This window comes from Nelumbo nucifera, chromosome 5 (genome assembly GCF_055504915.1).
Source record: "Nelumbo nucifera cultivar China Antique chromosome 5, China Antique-T2T, whole genome shotgun sequence".
NCBI lineage: Eukaryota > Viridiplantae > Streptophyta > Magnoliopsida > Proteales > Nelumbonaceae > Nelumbo > Nelumbo nucifera.
The window spans coordinates 19769527-19785348 of record NC_142653.1 but is presented as its reverse complement, the minus strand read 5'-3'; the positions used below and the strand labels follow the sequence as shown (position 1 = coordinate 19785348).

At 37.3% G+C, this 15822-nt stretch overlaps 1 protein-coding gene across 12 annotated transcripts in view; it reads left to right on the top strand.

Moving 5' to 3' along the window:
- The window catches only part of LOC104595636 (inositol-pentakisphosphate 2-kinase-like), a 33183-nt gene extending 17593 nt beyond the window's left edge, over positions 1-15590 (top strand). For 4 of the 12 annotated variants that reach the window (XM_088888745.1, XM_010256455.3, XM_088888749.1 and 1 more), the window contains 6 exons: positions 5028-5175; positions 9650-9690; positions 9811-9921; positions 11471-12061; positions 12475-12638; positions 14049-14395. In XM_088888745.1, coding sequence (XP_088744871.1) covers positions 5028-5175; positions 9650-9690; positions 9811-9921; positions 11471-12061; positions 12475-12630 — 1047 coding nt within the window. In that variant the 3' untranslated portion in view covers positions 12631-12638; positions 14049-14395. Of the gene's footprint in view, positions 1-5027; positions 5176-9649; positions 9691-9810; positions 9922-11470; positions 12062-12474; positions 12673-14048; positions 14396-15042 lie in introns of those variants that run through there. The other 8 variants (XM_088888746.1, XM_010256458.3, XM_088888747.1 and 5 more) reach the window with 5 other exon arrangements.
- The last annotated feature ends 232 nt before the right edge of the window (positions 15591-15822 follow it).

Here is a 15822-nt window from a genome sequence, read left to right as displayed (position 1 = left end):
GCTTCTTGCAATAATCACACACCAAGTCCTTCTTATCTTCCCTTTTACTCTCACTACTCCCCCTGTCTCCATTCGGCTTAGGTTTTGTTGTACCAACCATAGCCGACTAGTCAATCCCAGGCTGTCTTAGCATTACATTCCTCCTACTCTCCTCTCCAGAGACAAAGACAAAGGCTTGAGAGAGTGTCATACCCTCCCTAGAAAGAATATGCTGCCTAGCAATGTCGAATTCAGGGTTCAACCGTACCAAGAACTCAAAAACCCTATTCCTCTCTACCAGTATGTGATAGGTTGCTGCATCATTTACACTTTCCCATACCACAGTTTCTAAGTGATCTATTTCCTGCCATAGGGTTTTCAGCATGGAGAAATACACAGCAAGAGGTTTTTCTCCCTGTTTCATACTAATCACCTGATTCCTTAACTGATAGGCTCTGGCTTCATTTTGTTTCTGAGAGTAGGTTTCAGTCACTTCATCCCAAATCTCCTTAGCAGTATTAGCCCATAGGAAATTTTTTGCAATATGAGGTAACATAGAATTACATAGACAGGACATTACCATGTAATTCTCCTACACCCATTGGGAAGAGTCTGTATTAGGTTTCTTTTCCTCCCAAGTGAGATACCTTAATTTTTCACGAGCACCAATAGCCATCTTAGCTGATTGTGCCCACTTCAAATAATTTGTACCATCAAGTTTTACTATAGTAATGACCCCAGACCCAAAAATATCACTACTACCTCCAACACCCCAGACCCAAAAATATCACTCTCCATCTTACTTTAAACAGTTCAACAGTAAGAAAAAATAGATTGGCAACCTTCCATAAACAATTGAATATCACACACACAGAAACAAACCCTTCCGGAAGAAGAAACCCTGACTGGAGAGAAATCTCTCTCCTCCCCACGCCTCCCAACAGAGAGAAGAGTGAATCAATCACTCCACGAGGCTCAGAAAAATCTAGAAACCAAACCGCACTCTTTAGGAAATCAAAAGAAAGCTAACAATACCTGGCCGCCCAAGATCAGATCAAAAACAAAGAGGCCAACTTTTCTAGGACTCTTCCCCATACTCCAGTTCTTCCTGATTTTGATGCCGAACAGTAGATCACCTTCCTGATGACTAGATCCCACCAAAAAAATCCAAGAACTGGGCAATCTATAGCAGATCGATCAGCCCTTTATTACTTCATGCAGTAGGCTGATCTAGGGCTGCATGAGAATTCTTCTAGAAACCCTAGTCGCTGCTCCGATACCAAGTAGAAAGCTTGCTGAATTAAAAAATATGAAATAAAAGGAGTTTCTTGAAGAAAGAAGGAAGAGAGAAGGAGAAGAAGAGAAGTTGAAAAGAAAGGAGAGCAATAATCTGGCCGCCCCCTTCACTTATTATTTATATTAAAAATAATAGAGCAGTACAAAGACAACTATGCCCTTATAGGGCTGCAAGACATAAAACAACATATATAAGACACAAAAACATAATAAAATTTGGATTCACATAACTACTGTGGTCCCCACCTCCTATCTAACAACTAACATAAAACATCTACTCATAAAAAACATCATAAAACTAATTAATCTTCAACAATTACCGTTGTTTTGACCCTATTTCCAAGAAATACTATGTTTCTATGGATGTGTCTTTCTTTGAGAGTGATCATTTCTTTCATGTTTCTCTTTTGGGGGAGAATAGGGTGGAGGAGAAACATGTCCAAGTACTACATCCTTTACCTGACCCTCCTCTATTTCGTGTCTACCTTTGTTGTTGCAAGGGCCAACCGAGTTCAAAAGTTGTGGAGCAACTTGAAGCTATACCACCAACATCATCAGATCCACTTGGGACAAATCCTATCCAACTAGGTACTTTTATTCCTGTTGATATTCCTGACCCTACTGCTATTGATTCTTCATTTTCCAATGACCTTGACGTCCCTATTGCACAAAGGAAGGGAATTAGGTCTTGTACCACCAAACATCCTATCTCCCATTTTGTCTCATATGAGAATAGCTCACCCTCCTTTCGTGCCTTCCTCTCTTCCATTATAGTGTCCCTATACCTAAAAATGTGGCAGAGGCTCTTTCAGTACCTGAGTGGGCAGATGCAATGAAAGAAGAGATAAATGCCTTACATAAAAACATTACATGGGAGTTAGTGGATCTTCCTATGGATAAGGAACCGATAGGGCCACAGTAGAAAGGTACAAAGCCCGGTTGGTGGAAAAAGGGTTTACTTAGGTGTACGGAGTAGACTATGCAGAGACATTTGCTACAGTAGCTAAGATGAATTCTGTCAGGGTTCTTTTCTCTCTTGTTGCTAACCTTGATTGGGACCTCCACCAGTTAGATATTAAAAATTCCTTCTTGAATGGTGATCTTGAAGAAGAGGTGTACATAGTGCAACTAGTTTCTATGCCCAAGACCAAGAGCAAAAAGTGTGCAGGTTAAAGAAGTCCTTGTATGAACTAAAGCAGTCACCAAGAGCTTGGTTTAGTAAGTTTCATCTAGCAGTGCAACAAATTGGCTACAAACAGTGTCAGACTGATCATACATTGTGAAAAAAGGAGAAGGGAAAATTTTAGCCCTGATAGTGTATGTTGATGACATAGTGATCACAGGCAACTGGAAGGTGGAAATTCAAAGACTAAAGTTATTCCTAGCCACTCAATTTGAGGTGAAGGATCTAAGTCCCTTGAAGTATTTTTTTGGAATTGAAGTGGCCCGTTCACAAAAGGGAATTTTCATTTCTTAAAGAAATACATCCTAGACTTATTACAAGATACAGGAAAACTTGGAGTTAAGCCTGCTGACTCTCCCATTGATCCAAACCACAAACTAGGTGATTGCCAAGGTAAGATTATCAAGGGTGTAAAGCAATTCTAGAGACTTGTGGGTAGGCTATTATATTTGTCCATGACCTGGCTAGACATTGCTTATGTTGTGGGGGTTCTTAGTCAATTCATGTATGCCCCCAAGACCACACATTTAGAGGCAGTTGATAGAATCCTCAGGTATCTAAAGAAGTTTCCGGGGGCTGGTTCACTATTCCAAAGAAATGGACACTTGAAGGTTGAGGTATAAATAGATGCTAACTGGGCCGGATCAGTTGATGACAAAAAGCCCACTAGTGAGTATTGTACCTTTGTGGGAGGGAACCTAGTCACATGGAGAAGCAAGAAACAGAATGTTGTGGCGAGGTCCAGTGCTGAAGCTGAGTATAGAGCAATGTCCCACAGAGTGGCTGAAGTAATGTGGATAAACAACTTGATGGGTGAACTGGGACTTCCTGTTGATGACCCCATGTCCTTATATCGTGATACCAGGCTGCTATTAACATTTCAGCCAACCCAGTTCTTCATGATAGAACTAAACATATTGAGGTCGACAAGCATTTTATCAGGGAAAAAATTGTAAATGGGGAAGTGTGCACTCCATATGTCAGTTCCACAAATCAACTTGCAGACATCTTCACCAAGGGATTACATCATCTGCGGCACAATGATTTATGTGACAAGTTGGACATGATTGACATCTATGTCCCAACTTGAGGGGGAGTGTTGAAATCTGTTAGTTATTTAGTTTCCTTATTTAATTAATTAATTCTTTGTTATGTTTTTTGTTCTTTAGTGCCATAGGGGAATTCTTGTAATCTTACTTTCTTTTATTATTAGTTGGGACGCCCTAATATAAATACTAATGACTGGTGTCGCCAGTCATAACTTTTTGATCCCAGAATTCCCTTTGTCTCTCTTCTCTTCTCTCTCTTCCTTTCTTCTCCCTTTCTTTTCTGTTTCTCTGATATGTTCAACCCAGAAAACAGAAATGTATGATTAGTGATTAAACTACTGCTATATTTGTAGCAAGTGTTAGTTCCAAAAGGTTTCTAGGATATTGTACTCCACTCCTGTGTCCTGACGCAATGCAGCTGAATCTGACTCGAACCAAATCATACATTGGTTAAGTAAATTACACAGAGGTTGGCCTAAAATCCATGTTACCTGGATACGGCAAGGACATGGTTGGATACAAAATTTAGACTAGAAATTGAAGTATTCAACATGATGAGTCATGAGGCACCCTTGTATATACGAGTATCATAACCTATCATTGATTCTCAGATTGTGTACCGACTTTACCAATCACTCATAATATCCACATTTGAAGATCTCTTGGGTCTAGGTTGTCTCATAACTTCAAAAACCATTTATAATAACAAGAAGAAATTGAATATAATTCAAAAAAATACCAAGGATAAATTGAACAAATAATATTTATTTTGCATAATAAAAATAGTTGGGACTATATATTACCGCATAGTACATACACTATTGTATTTTGTAGGAAATGTTGACATGGGATACCTGGATTTTTCTTATTTAATTTTAATTTCAAGTTATCTATGCTGATTGGGTTGCTGATTGAACTTCCATGGTATCATCAAACAGTTAGTGGCATCTAGCAGAATGATTGGACAATCAGTTTGTGTTCTTAAAGTCGACTGTCAACATAGGACCATTGCTCAATAAATGATCTCTTGCATGATGGTGTACTGTTAATAATTTTTGGTTTCAGATGGTATTCATGCCAATACAAGGTGAGGTGAATAACAAAGATTCCAATATGATTTCAAGAAAATGCCTTCTCTTTGAATCAAAATCCTATTAATTGTCTGTCTGTCTGTGATTTGGTTCATTGATCCAGATTTCATGTTTATACAGCCACCTGTTTTGATTAACCATATAACCTGAAATAATGACCATGTTACATGTCCATCCAAGGTATTTAAGAACATTAGATAGTGTTTTGATTTGGATATTGCAAAGTCATGGATGTACAAAATGCATTTCATACCTTTTTGGTATCTGGGTTCACCAAGTGGCCTACCAATTCAATTATCTTTATCATTCATCTGTTACATAGAATGAAGTCCACTAACTTCATAATCCTTCAGAATTCAAATATCTTTTTGTATTTTGGAGCAAAACCCTGGAAAGATCATTGACTTGGGCTTTCTTTTAAAATGCCAGATGCGCATCCTTGTGTCTAAGGAATTCCTTGAATCAGTTGAAAAGAATGTTCTTTGTCAGCGTCCTGCTTGGCGAGTTGATGCTGCAAATATTAATATCCTCTGTGATTCTGCACTTCTTGTCTCTGATCATTCTGTCTTTCCACATGGTAGGCACCAACCCTGATATACAATGTTGTTGTGAGTATATTTACCTATTAGTTGTGCCTTATAGGTAATGTTACCACATGTCTGACAGAATGGTCTGATTTTCCACTTTGGTAAGAAGTTCTACACTTGACAAAACTGGAAGAGTAGGATCTTTATTTTTAAATCATATATTAACATGTTAAAAGGATTTGTTATTTTAGTTAGTATTGAAGATGTTATAAAATGTTAATGGTTGTGAGCCACAAGTCCATTACAAATTAGGACCATCATTGGGCATCATATTTTTCTTTGTTTCATTATACAATATGGTATTACACACACTTCAGCAGGAAATTTAATAACTAATATGTGTTTCATGCTTTTTTTTAATCTTAACAAGATTGTGGAAGCTTTACTAATCCAGAATAAAGATGATCAAAGAACATTGAACACTTTTTCCAAGACCTTCCAATGTTGGAAAAGTAAGCAGAAATACATGAGTAATTACAATGTTAATGAAGTATGCATGAAGGGATATTGCACAATATTACTCCAACCTTTCCATTCCTTGTATAGGGAGTTGGCTGACCTTTGGATCCATTTGAACAAGATGTCCATATTAGAAGTTGTCTCTGGCTTCTCACCAATACATGTGTTCCAGTTATAATGGTCATAAAATAATGTGAAAACACCTGTTATGAATTATACTATGATTAACAGTAACGGATTAACTTACCCGGGTCATTCCGGGTCATTTCCCATACAAGATTGCCCCTTGTGACTCCTGATTTGTCTAGGAGATCAGCTAGACTTTTGACAGATTTAGATGTCCACCTGAATGAGGTTGGCAGCCAGAGCTCTAGCTTCTCTAGTCTCTAGTTAGAAACCTAAGTGTCCAAGGTACCTTTCCTAGCCTTTAACTAGCTTATAACTAGCTTCGTTTGACAATCACCTTCAACAATGAACTCTGTGCATCCAGATAAGGAAAGTTTTAGACCTTGCATTAGTGCTAAGAACTCTTCCTTTAAAGAATGCCCAACATCAGCAGGCCCAGAAAAGCTTAGAGGACTGTTTACTCTATTGTCTCTAACAACTCCCCCAATTCGTGAAGCTCCCAGGTTCTTATCAGGAGTCAATTGTGTTCTGCCCCTCTGGTGCTTCCCATTCCCTTTTGCTTTGTTGTCTCCTGTTGGAGAAGCTTTCCACGAAATACCATTCTTTCAACAGATCATATTTACTGACCCTTTTGAATTCATTCCTGGTCAAAACCCAACTGATGATTCTTACCATAGTGAGATCAATCAATAAGTGTATGTTCTATTCCTTATTCTCAAATATCCTACAGTTACTTTCACTCCACATGATCATTCCTCTAGTAATCTGATACAATATTTTCTGCTTTTATTGTGAGAAAGAATCCATTCAGTATATGGATGATGAAAGCAACCATGATCCCCTAAAAAGGAGGAAAAAATGGTTCCATACCTGAGGTGCAAACTGGCAAGACAAGAAAAGGTTAATCATAGTTCGGCAACTCTTGTTTGGAGTATTATTATTATGATGTTTGTGCTACATTTTTTAGTGTTTTAACAGTACTTATTCTTTTATTTCTTTCATTTTTTAGTTTTTTAATTTCCTGTATATATTAAATGCAGCATATTACTTGTGATGTTGAGACCAGAATCAATCTAGGAAATCTCATCCATATATTGCCCAATATTTATTACCCTAGTTAAACCTAGATCTGTTCATGGGCTGGGCCAGGCCGGGCTTTCACTCTTTATCAACATAATATATCGAGGCCCAAGCTCGAGCCCGGCCCAACCATTGGGCTTATATCTTGAGCCTGAGCCCGACCCTCATAAAAGCCCGAAGCCCGATCTGTAAATTGGAAATTTTAGCACCTGTACCATTATTTTTCAATTCTGTTCATGGAAAGGCTTAATGCAGCTTCACAACCAAAGTTTGATCCTTCTGGTTCAATTCAAGTAGAGTTGAAAGTTAAAAACGTATACATGGGTGACCATTGACCAATTGCCTTCACCTAGTATCATTAATCATCATTCATCAATTCATCATTTAAACTAAAATACAAAGAGAAAGCCAATATTAATCTAGTAATGTGAAATTTAGTTTTCTTTTTTCTCCACTGTAATTCAAGCATGAAAATCACCAATAAAAAATTCCATTTCAATAAACTACTTGAATAAAACAGGATCCAACACATTTGATTGGAGGCTTGGAGCAATCCCATAAACATTTGACAGGTCGATGAATTGGGAAGAGGGAGGGAGGGAGGGAGAGAAACGAATTAAACCTGATTGTGAGGACTGGGAATGAGGATATTGGTGCTGGCCACTTGGAAGTTGGAACTGGGAAGGGTTAAATCTCATCGTCGGCTAGGAGGGACTGAGAACCAGAGATAGGAGGGTCAAATGTTGCCACTTGTCGGCTATGAGGGAGGGAGGGAGAGAGAGAAATGAATTAAACCTGATTGTGAGGACTGGGGAATGAGGATATTGGTGCTGGCATCTTGGAAGTTGGAACTGGGAAGGGTTAAATCTCGCCGTTGGCTAGGAGGGACTGAGAACCAGAGATAGGAGGGTCAACTGTTGCCGCTCATTGTCTAAGAGGAGGATGTCATCGTTGCCTGCCACCAACCGCCATTGGAAGAGGATGGAATAGGGTGGATTGGAAACTGGAGACCAGAGAACAGTTTCATAGACTTGAGAAGCTGTCGTCGCCTTGCTGGCTGGTCTGCATACTCAAAGTCAGAACTCAAAAGAAGATTTTTGTTGCCTCTCCGGTCACTGCTATAGGTGATGTCGTCAGCTACCACTGTGGAAGGGAAGAAATGCTCCAAGCCTCCAAGCTTGGAGTTCAAACTTCGAACAAAGAGTTGAGGTGAATGAGAAAATTAGGAAAATGGGATTAAGCATTAGGGATAGAAATATATATAATATATATATGTATATATATATATATATTATATAAAATATGCCAGGCGGGGTTTTTTTGTGAAATCCCAAGGCCGGCCCAAAAAAAAGTTGGGCTTAGATTATAGGGCCCAAGCCCGGGTCTGCAGGCCTAAGAATATGTCCAAACCTAACCGTGACCGGGCCGGGCTGTTGGGCTACCTAGCCCATAAACCGGTCTAGTTAAACCACAGTAGCTCTCTTTCATCACCTGTTTCACTCCTTTTCATAATTCTGAACCCTGCAACCTTATTTGCTTAAAAAACAACTGTGTTGCACTATTACCCTTCTGTTTTGCTCACCACTGACTTAATGGCATAAGAATACCCCTTCTATCCTTAATCATGATAACTAATAAATGGACATAAGATTTGAGTTCTAGGTATGGTGTAGTTATAGGGAATCCCTCAGCCCCAATGTACTTGTGTTGGTAATTTATACATGTGAAATATATATTTCGTTAATGATCATGTTTCCAAGAAACAACATGTTCAGAAAATGAGTTTGGCTCAGATGTGGATTCTGAGATAGATGAGTGGCGAGACTAGAAAGGACATAATCAGAAATGAATGCATTAGAGAGGACTTAGGAGTAGCCAGTAGACACAATTGGTGGCAAGAGGGAAAGTTGACTGAGATGGTTTGTTCATGTGCATAGACAACCAATGATTACATCAATGAGGAATGACGTGGTACAAGTAGAAATCTCTAAAAGAGTAAGGAGAAGACCAATGAAAACATGGGCTGAAGTGGTAAGAAATGATCTAGGGACCCTTTTTTTATAGAAAAGATGGCTTTTGAGATAGGATGATGTTAGGACAGGATTCATATAGCTGACACAAATAGTTGGGGTTAAGGCATAAGGCTAATTTGAGTTGATCATATCTCCAGTTCTGTATTGTTTTCTGAATTTCTATGTTTAAAATGATAATGGATATGCCATATTAAGCCTCCTCTGAAATATGTTCAGGCAATAAACCTTAGAAGAAAAGGGATCACTTGATCAAATGGGGAACAGTTTGTAAAAGCAAAGTGAGTCTAGGAACATATTTCCAATTAGTTGTGGAAATTAGAAAGTCAAACTAGGGATAAAATGTTAGCAGTACTATAAGGTTTAAGAATGGAAAAGCCCCTCAACTATAATAACCTTGTTTGTGAGGGGAACTTTAAGGTGGTGGTTGGATGGATTAAAACACAAAAAGGAAAGACCTTAGATTTACAGGCACATCATAAGAGAGGTGATATGCTTGGCTAGGGAAATAAGAACATCTTTCAACTGGGTAAAGAGATTGGTCAATGGTTTAGCTGATGCCTTATCTAGACAAGGGGTTTATAGACATTGGTTGCATTGGGGACAGGTCTCCCATGGAGACTAAATAAAAACCTTAGAAATCATTAGGTCATTCCACACGGTATTAAGCCAATATTGCATTATTATATAATTAATTAAGATATTTCTATTCATGTCTATTGTTTTCAGCGTGGTGTTAAAAAATATCTCTTTTCCTTCATCACTTCAGGTATTCTCAAAGAGGAGCCATGCATATCCGTGGAAATAAAGGTGCTTCCTACTGTTGATATCTTTTTTCTTTTTTCTTTTTTCTTTTTTCAGTTGATTCTTCCATTGCTCAAAATAACTTTTTCGTTTTCATTTTGTTTATCTCTGTGTTTGATAGCACAGCCCAAATGTGGTTTTCTTCCATCTTCAAGATTCATAGCTGAGGGAAATTTTATTAAACGAAGTATAACTCGTTTTAGAATGCATCAAGTTCTGAAGCATCATGAAGGAGAGGTTGTGTTTTCTCTCAGATTTAATGTTGTTCTGATACAGATTAGGTTTTTCTAAGATTTTCTGTCAAAGTGTTAATTTGGATCATAAGTGTTTTTTTCCTCAAAATACAAAATGAGTTAAAGTACAAGGAAATATCCATGAAGCAATGTTGTTAAAATCTTACAATTTATGATTTGAATCATGAACCCCAAGGGTTTTGATTTGAATCTTATGTCTGAATCCTTTTCTGCAAAAATCTTGCAATTTTTTGTTTGAATCTTACGATTTATACAATTCGTTGTGGTTCAAATCAATTCAATTAAGAATTAGTTCTCTACTTTGTTATTTTGTTTTGATTATATTTAGTTTTGTCAAGGGTGACTGTTTTTAAAGACTTTACTAGACATTGATTTATTTACGTTATTTAAGTCCATATATTGAGTTTATTTTCTATCATATGTTGAATAAAGAGACATTGTATGTTGATTATTTGACTTTCATGGGGCGTTCTTTTTTTGGATTTTGAGAGAGGGGAAAGTTGGTTAATGGGATTTTGGTTCCCATTGACCAAGAATCCCATGTTCTTTTTTCAGATTAATGTGGGGACCAAGGAAAGTTTATTTTCTTGGGTATTACTTACCTGGGTAAGTGATACCCATCTCCTAGGTGGGTAAATAACTTTCCCACCAGGGGGGGAAGTTTCCAACACTTGAATGGGATAAAAATGCCCCTTTTAATAATGGATTTTTATGGCTAAAATGGTCATTTTCTTTTTTACTTGGGAAATAAAAGAACATGGGTAAATACACTTACCTGGGTAAGTGTTTCCCAGGAAAAACTTACCCAGGTAATTGCATTTACCCGGGTAAGTAACTTACCGAAAAGCGAATGGGGCCTCAAGTTAAACTTGATTATATCATCTTAGACTTCTATTGTATAAGTGGTAAATTCTATTGTTTTAGGTACATATATGGTAAATATGACTTATAAATAGGGTAGAACACTTTTCTATATAGTTTTAGCCTTTAAGCATATGCATATTTAATTTTTTGACAAATTTGTAAAAAATAGAAATAACTTTATGATTTATGATACAATTCACAATTCGATTTGATTTGATTCAATTTTCTCTACGATTTACGATACGATTATGATTTTCAGAACATTGCTATGAATTGTGGAACAATAAGATCAACTTCCTTTGGCATATTCCAGAGTACTGCAGTATTTATTATAAGATGTGTAAATTCCACATCATTTTCCTTGGCTCTGGTTACCTGCCTCTGCCAATGTTTTGAAAACTAAACCCAGCCCCAATCCGGAAAAATAAAAATCATCTAGTTCAGTTAGTTTTGAAATTTAACCACCCAGTTAAACTGGGAATAACTAGAACTGGAACCTTATGGCCTCCAAAACATTGGTTACTGCAATAATTTAGTTAGTTACCTCTCTTCATTTCATATTGATTAAACTTGTCTGAGGCATCAACAGTCATGTATCTCTTCTTGACTACCTCCCTTGAATTTCTTCATCAAACCTGCATATTGACATGCTCTAATTTGTATCTCAGATATCCCAGATAAGTGAATATGATCCACTTGATTTATTCTCTGGATCTAGTGAGAGAATTCATAAAGCTATCAAGGCACTCTTTACCACACCTCAGAACAATTTTCGCATATTCCTAAATAGCTCTCTCATTTTTGGTGGCTTGGGAGGTGGAAGAGATAGCACTGATTTTGTGATGGGTGAGTCATTTGAGGATAAGATGGAGGGCATAATCCGGGCAGACTATGGTCTGCGCACAGCAAGTTTTCTGCAGCTTGTAGCAGAGGCAATTTTCAGATCAGGAGTACTGGATCGACTTCTGGAAGCCCAGAAGCTTGATTTATTGGACATAGAAGGGGCAATTCATGCATATTACAACATTGTTTCCCAGCCTTGTGTGGCATGTAGAGATTTGGCTGTTAGGGAACTCTCACACAGTCTACATTCTATTTCTTTGGAAGAAAGCCTAAAGATTGTTAGAGACTATTTGGTTGCAGCAACTGCAAAGGATTGTAGTTTTATGATTAGCTTTAGACCAAGGGAGGATGGGGATCCAAGTCTCTCGCATCGCACTGTATGCCTAGAACCGATTAACCAAAATTTTGATTACAAGGTAAGAAAATCTTCCAAGCTTCATTGGATGTTACTTTATGTGGTTGTTATCAGTTACCAACTGTCAATTTTTGGATTTGCTTTTGTCATAGTTGTCCTGTAAATTCCTTTTAGCCCAAATGCATTTTAAATTCTTCACTAGAATTTCTGGAAGACTCGTTGTTTTAAAATATGTGGAATCTTTCTGTTCATTGATTGATATGAATGAAAAGAAGGCTATTACCCAATCCCAGCCATCCAGGGTCTTTGGAGAGGTACACTGAATAGAGTCCTAACCTTTGGCATTTTTTTTGCACAAAGTGGACATCCTCAGACTCGAAACCACATTCTCACACTTGTAGGTAAATTTTATCCAAAAGAAGCTACATCCTTTTGACTGCATTGAGATCTCATTTCAGTTGAAATTTCTTGTAGGTTAATTTCATTGACCTAGATTTGAAACCTTTGAAGAAGATGCTTTACTACTATGAATTAGACCAGAAGATAGTGAGCTGCTACAATCAAATGAATAAGGAACATGGGATATCTGACACTAAAAGCATGGAGCGTTCTGAAGCTGCTGGAATTTGATCCAACAGGTACCCAAAAAAATCTTGGGCTAAGATTGTAGAGGTAATGAAAAATAGTTTGTTTGCGCATCCTTTAGCAAATTATTTTTGGAGTTAATTCATCAAAAAAGAAAATGTTGGAAGCTTTTAAAGTGGTCATTTTTCTTTCTCACTCTACTGTTTTTATGCCCAACTGTTACCATGACAAGGGTTGTAGTCTAGGTTCTAAAGAAGAGAGGAAATACGATGATCGGAGTGAATAGAGGAAATAGGATAACAATTGTTTTGAATGTGGAAGATATCTTATGAATAAGATTGAGTTAAAATAAAGGAAATTAAGGGAACAAATCAGATAGAAATGAAGAGAACAAATCAGGTGTCACTCAACAAGCACCTAATATCACTCTAGGGTCTATGGGAATCATTCACCATAAGCACAATATGCAAACAAATTTTACTTCAATATTAATTGCCACGTCCTTGCACTTAAACATACATAGGGGTGGCCAATTCTACTAGAACTAAGAATTGATTAGAAAAATCCCACTAAACTTAGAAAAAATAGAAATTATAGAATTTGCACTATCATACTTATGATTAACAAACATCAATTACCCCCAACTATTTAACCAATGATTAAGACTTCAAACATAATTATGGCCAGTGGATTAAAAATGAGAAGTGCAAGAAACAAAGAAAAGCGTGAAGACTTTATAGTGCTCGAGATGTAGGGTGCCAGGTGAGGCCAATCTGATCCCAACACTTTTTTTTGGTTAATATCCCAACACTTGAGTCTAGTAAATAAGAACACTTGGCAAAAGGATGTAGAGAAATCAGGTCAACCCAATCCGAAAACTTCTGGTTGGGTTAGGGTTGGGGGTTCAATAGATCAGGTTGGATTAGGGTTGATCTTAACCCAACGCAATCTGGCTTGAGTTGCACCCCTACCATCCCCAATCCATAACCCTGCCAACCATGTCCAAAGCGGGATTCATATTTTTTGCGGTTTAATATATTACCTTACCTTTTTCAAAAAAAAAAAAATCTCTGATACAACCAGCCAAAGACCTTAACCAATGAGCCAGTTGGCACCTTTGCTGTTGTTTTGTTATATACACACTGCTTGCTTTAAGCATTTGAGATGGTACCTGGTACGTGGTTGGATAGAAACAAGGGATATAAGGACAAAGTTGTTCTTTTAGCTGATATGAAATTGCAATAGACTAAGGGATCCACATGAAATGGTCAAATTTGCTGTCGTTCCTTTGAAAGGACTGTCATTATCTATCTGATCAGCTTATTCAGTCTTCCCTTCTTTGTTTGTAAAACCAGGATTAAAAATTTAATTATCCTTATTTTATTGTATTTTTTCTCTGTATTGACTTAATTGTGAATTTCATCGATATTTTGTATTTAGAACGCTATTTCTTTGGTTGACAGCCGGTACTTGGTCACCAACTAGTCATCTCATCACCCAGGGAGGCCAAAACGACTGGTTATCATGACAAGTTGACAAATTGAGAACAAGATGTTTAGCTGAGATCATAGTTCAAAGTATTGATACTTTTTTTTTTTTGTTATTTTTCAGGTTGATGTGTTGAGAATAAGAATGTTAGGCGAGGTTTCTTATGTTTAAGTGGGTTCAAAAACCAATACATTTCATACCATATGCACTGTTATGTTGCAATATTTTGAACTTGGCTGAGATACTAGATATTTCTGATGGCTTTCGTCTGCCACCAGAAGACAATGCTGTCATGTCAATAGAAGCTACATGGTTTCTTTTCTCTTTCTTTCTCTTTTATCTCCTCACAAGCATTCTTTAAATGAATCAGTTTTGGTTTTTTGATTCCTTTTGAGCACCAAATTAATTCTTAGGGGTGCAAATCAGGGTCCGACTTAAAGCATTTCCACTGCATCTCGGTTGATCCTTGCCTCCTTGGTGCTTTCCCTTCAAAATTCAAAGAAGGTTGGAGGATGTTATTAATATACAAACAAGGATGTTAATGTTGATAGTTGATACAACAGAAATGATCCTTCTGTGTTATGCCGAAGGTATCCTGTTTTGACTTGTACTGTGGATTATGACACCCGCAGCAACATGGTTCATGCCATGCGCAGAAATGACTCGGGAATTAGTAAAGTTTTCAAAACCGGACTGGACCAGAAAAACCGGAACTGTTCATGTCTCCAATTTCGGTTATACAGTAGTAAACCATTAATATCCAAACACCCGTTAAAAAGGTTAGAAAACGGCTGACCTGGGTGGTCGAACCACTAAACCGTTTGACCCAGGCAGCAGTTTGCGGGTTTTATTTTGTATTTTTTGTATTTAAAAAATAATAAAAACCAAAAGAAAATTACTTTCGTGTCCCAAATCCTTTCATAAGGGTTAGGGTATGAATGAGAGTCATTTTTGTTCTTCCCTTCCCAGTGACGAACTACGGTGACTCATGACGACCAGCGACGGCGGTAGAGGCTTCATGTACGGCAACCTACGGCGGCAAGGAGGTTTTGCAGTATTTGCAACAGTGACCTACAGCGGCAAGGCAGTAGAGGCTTCAGTATTTGCAGCGGCGACCATCGTTTAGAGACAAACGACGATCAATAGTGGCAATCACCGGAGTTTCTATTGTAGCTGCGGGCCTGCGGGAATCTGTTTCTAGCTTTCTGCCATCAGCCGGAGTTGCAGCGGCAATCACCGGCAACCAAACTACAGTCCACCGGCGGCAATTTTCCCCTCTCTGTGAGCTCAACACCGTGACACCACCACTACTAGTGGCAGTGAAACCGTGAAGAAATAAAATGCTTCATCCTTCACACAAACTTTGGTTTGCTTAAATTGTTTGTTTTTTTTTAATCAAATCTTTTTTATATCATTATTCATTATATTTTTTTAATTCCTTGCTTATTTGCTATGTGCAATTTTTAATTCTTGTCTGTATATCAAATCGTATTTGTATTATTAACTTGTTTTTTCAATTCCTTGCTTATTATTATTATTATTTTTTTTTCAAATTCCTTCACTCTTGCTTATTTGCTATGTCTGTATTTTTTTGCACTTTTCTTTTTTTTTCTGTATTTTTTAGAAATTTTTTTTTGTATTTTTTCTATGTTTTCTGTATTTTATTGTTTTATTTTATATGGTTTTAAATGTTTTTTCTGTAATTTGTGTTTTTTTTTCTGTATTTTATTAAATTTTTATTATTTATAA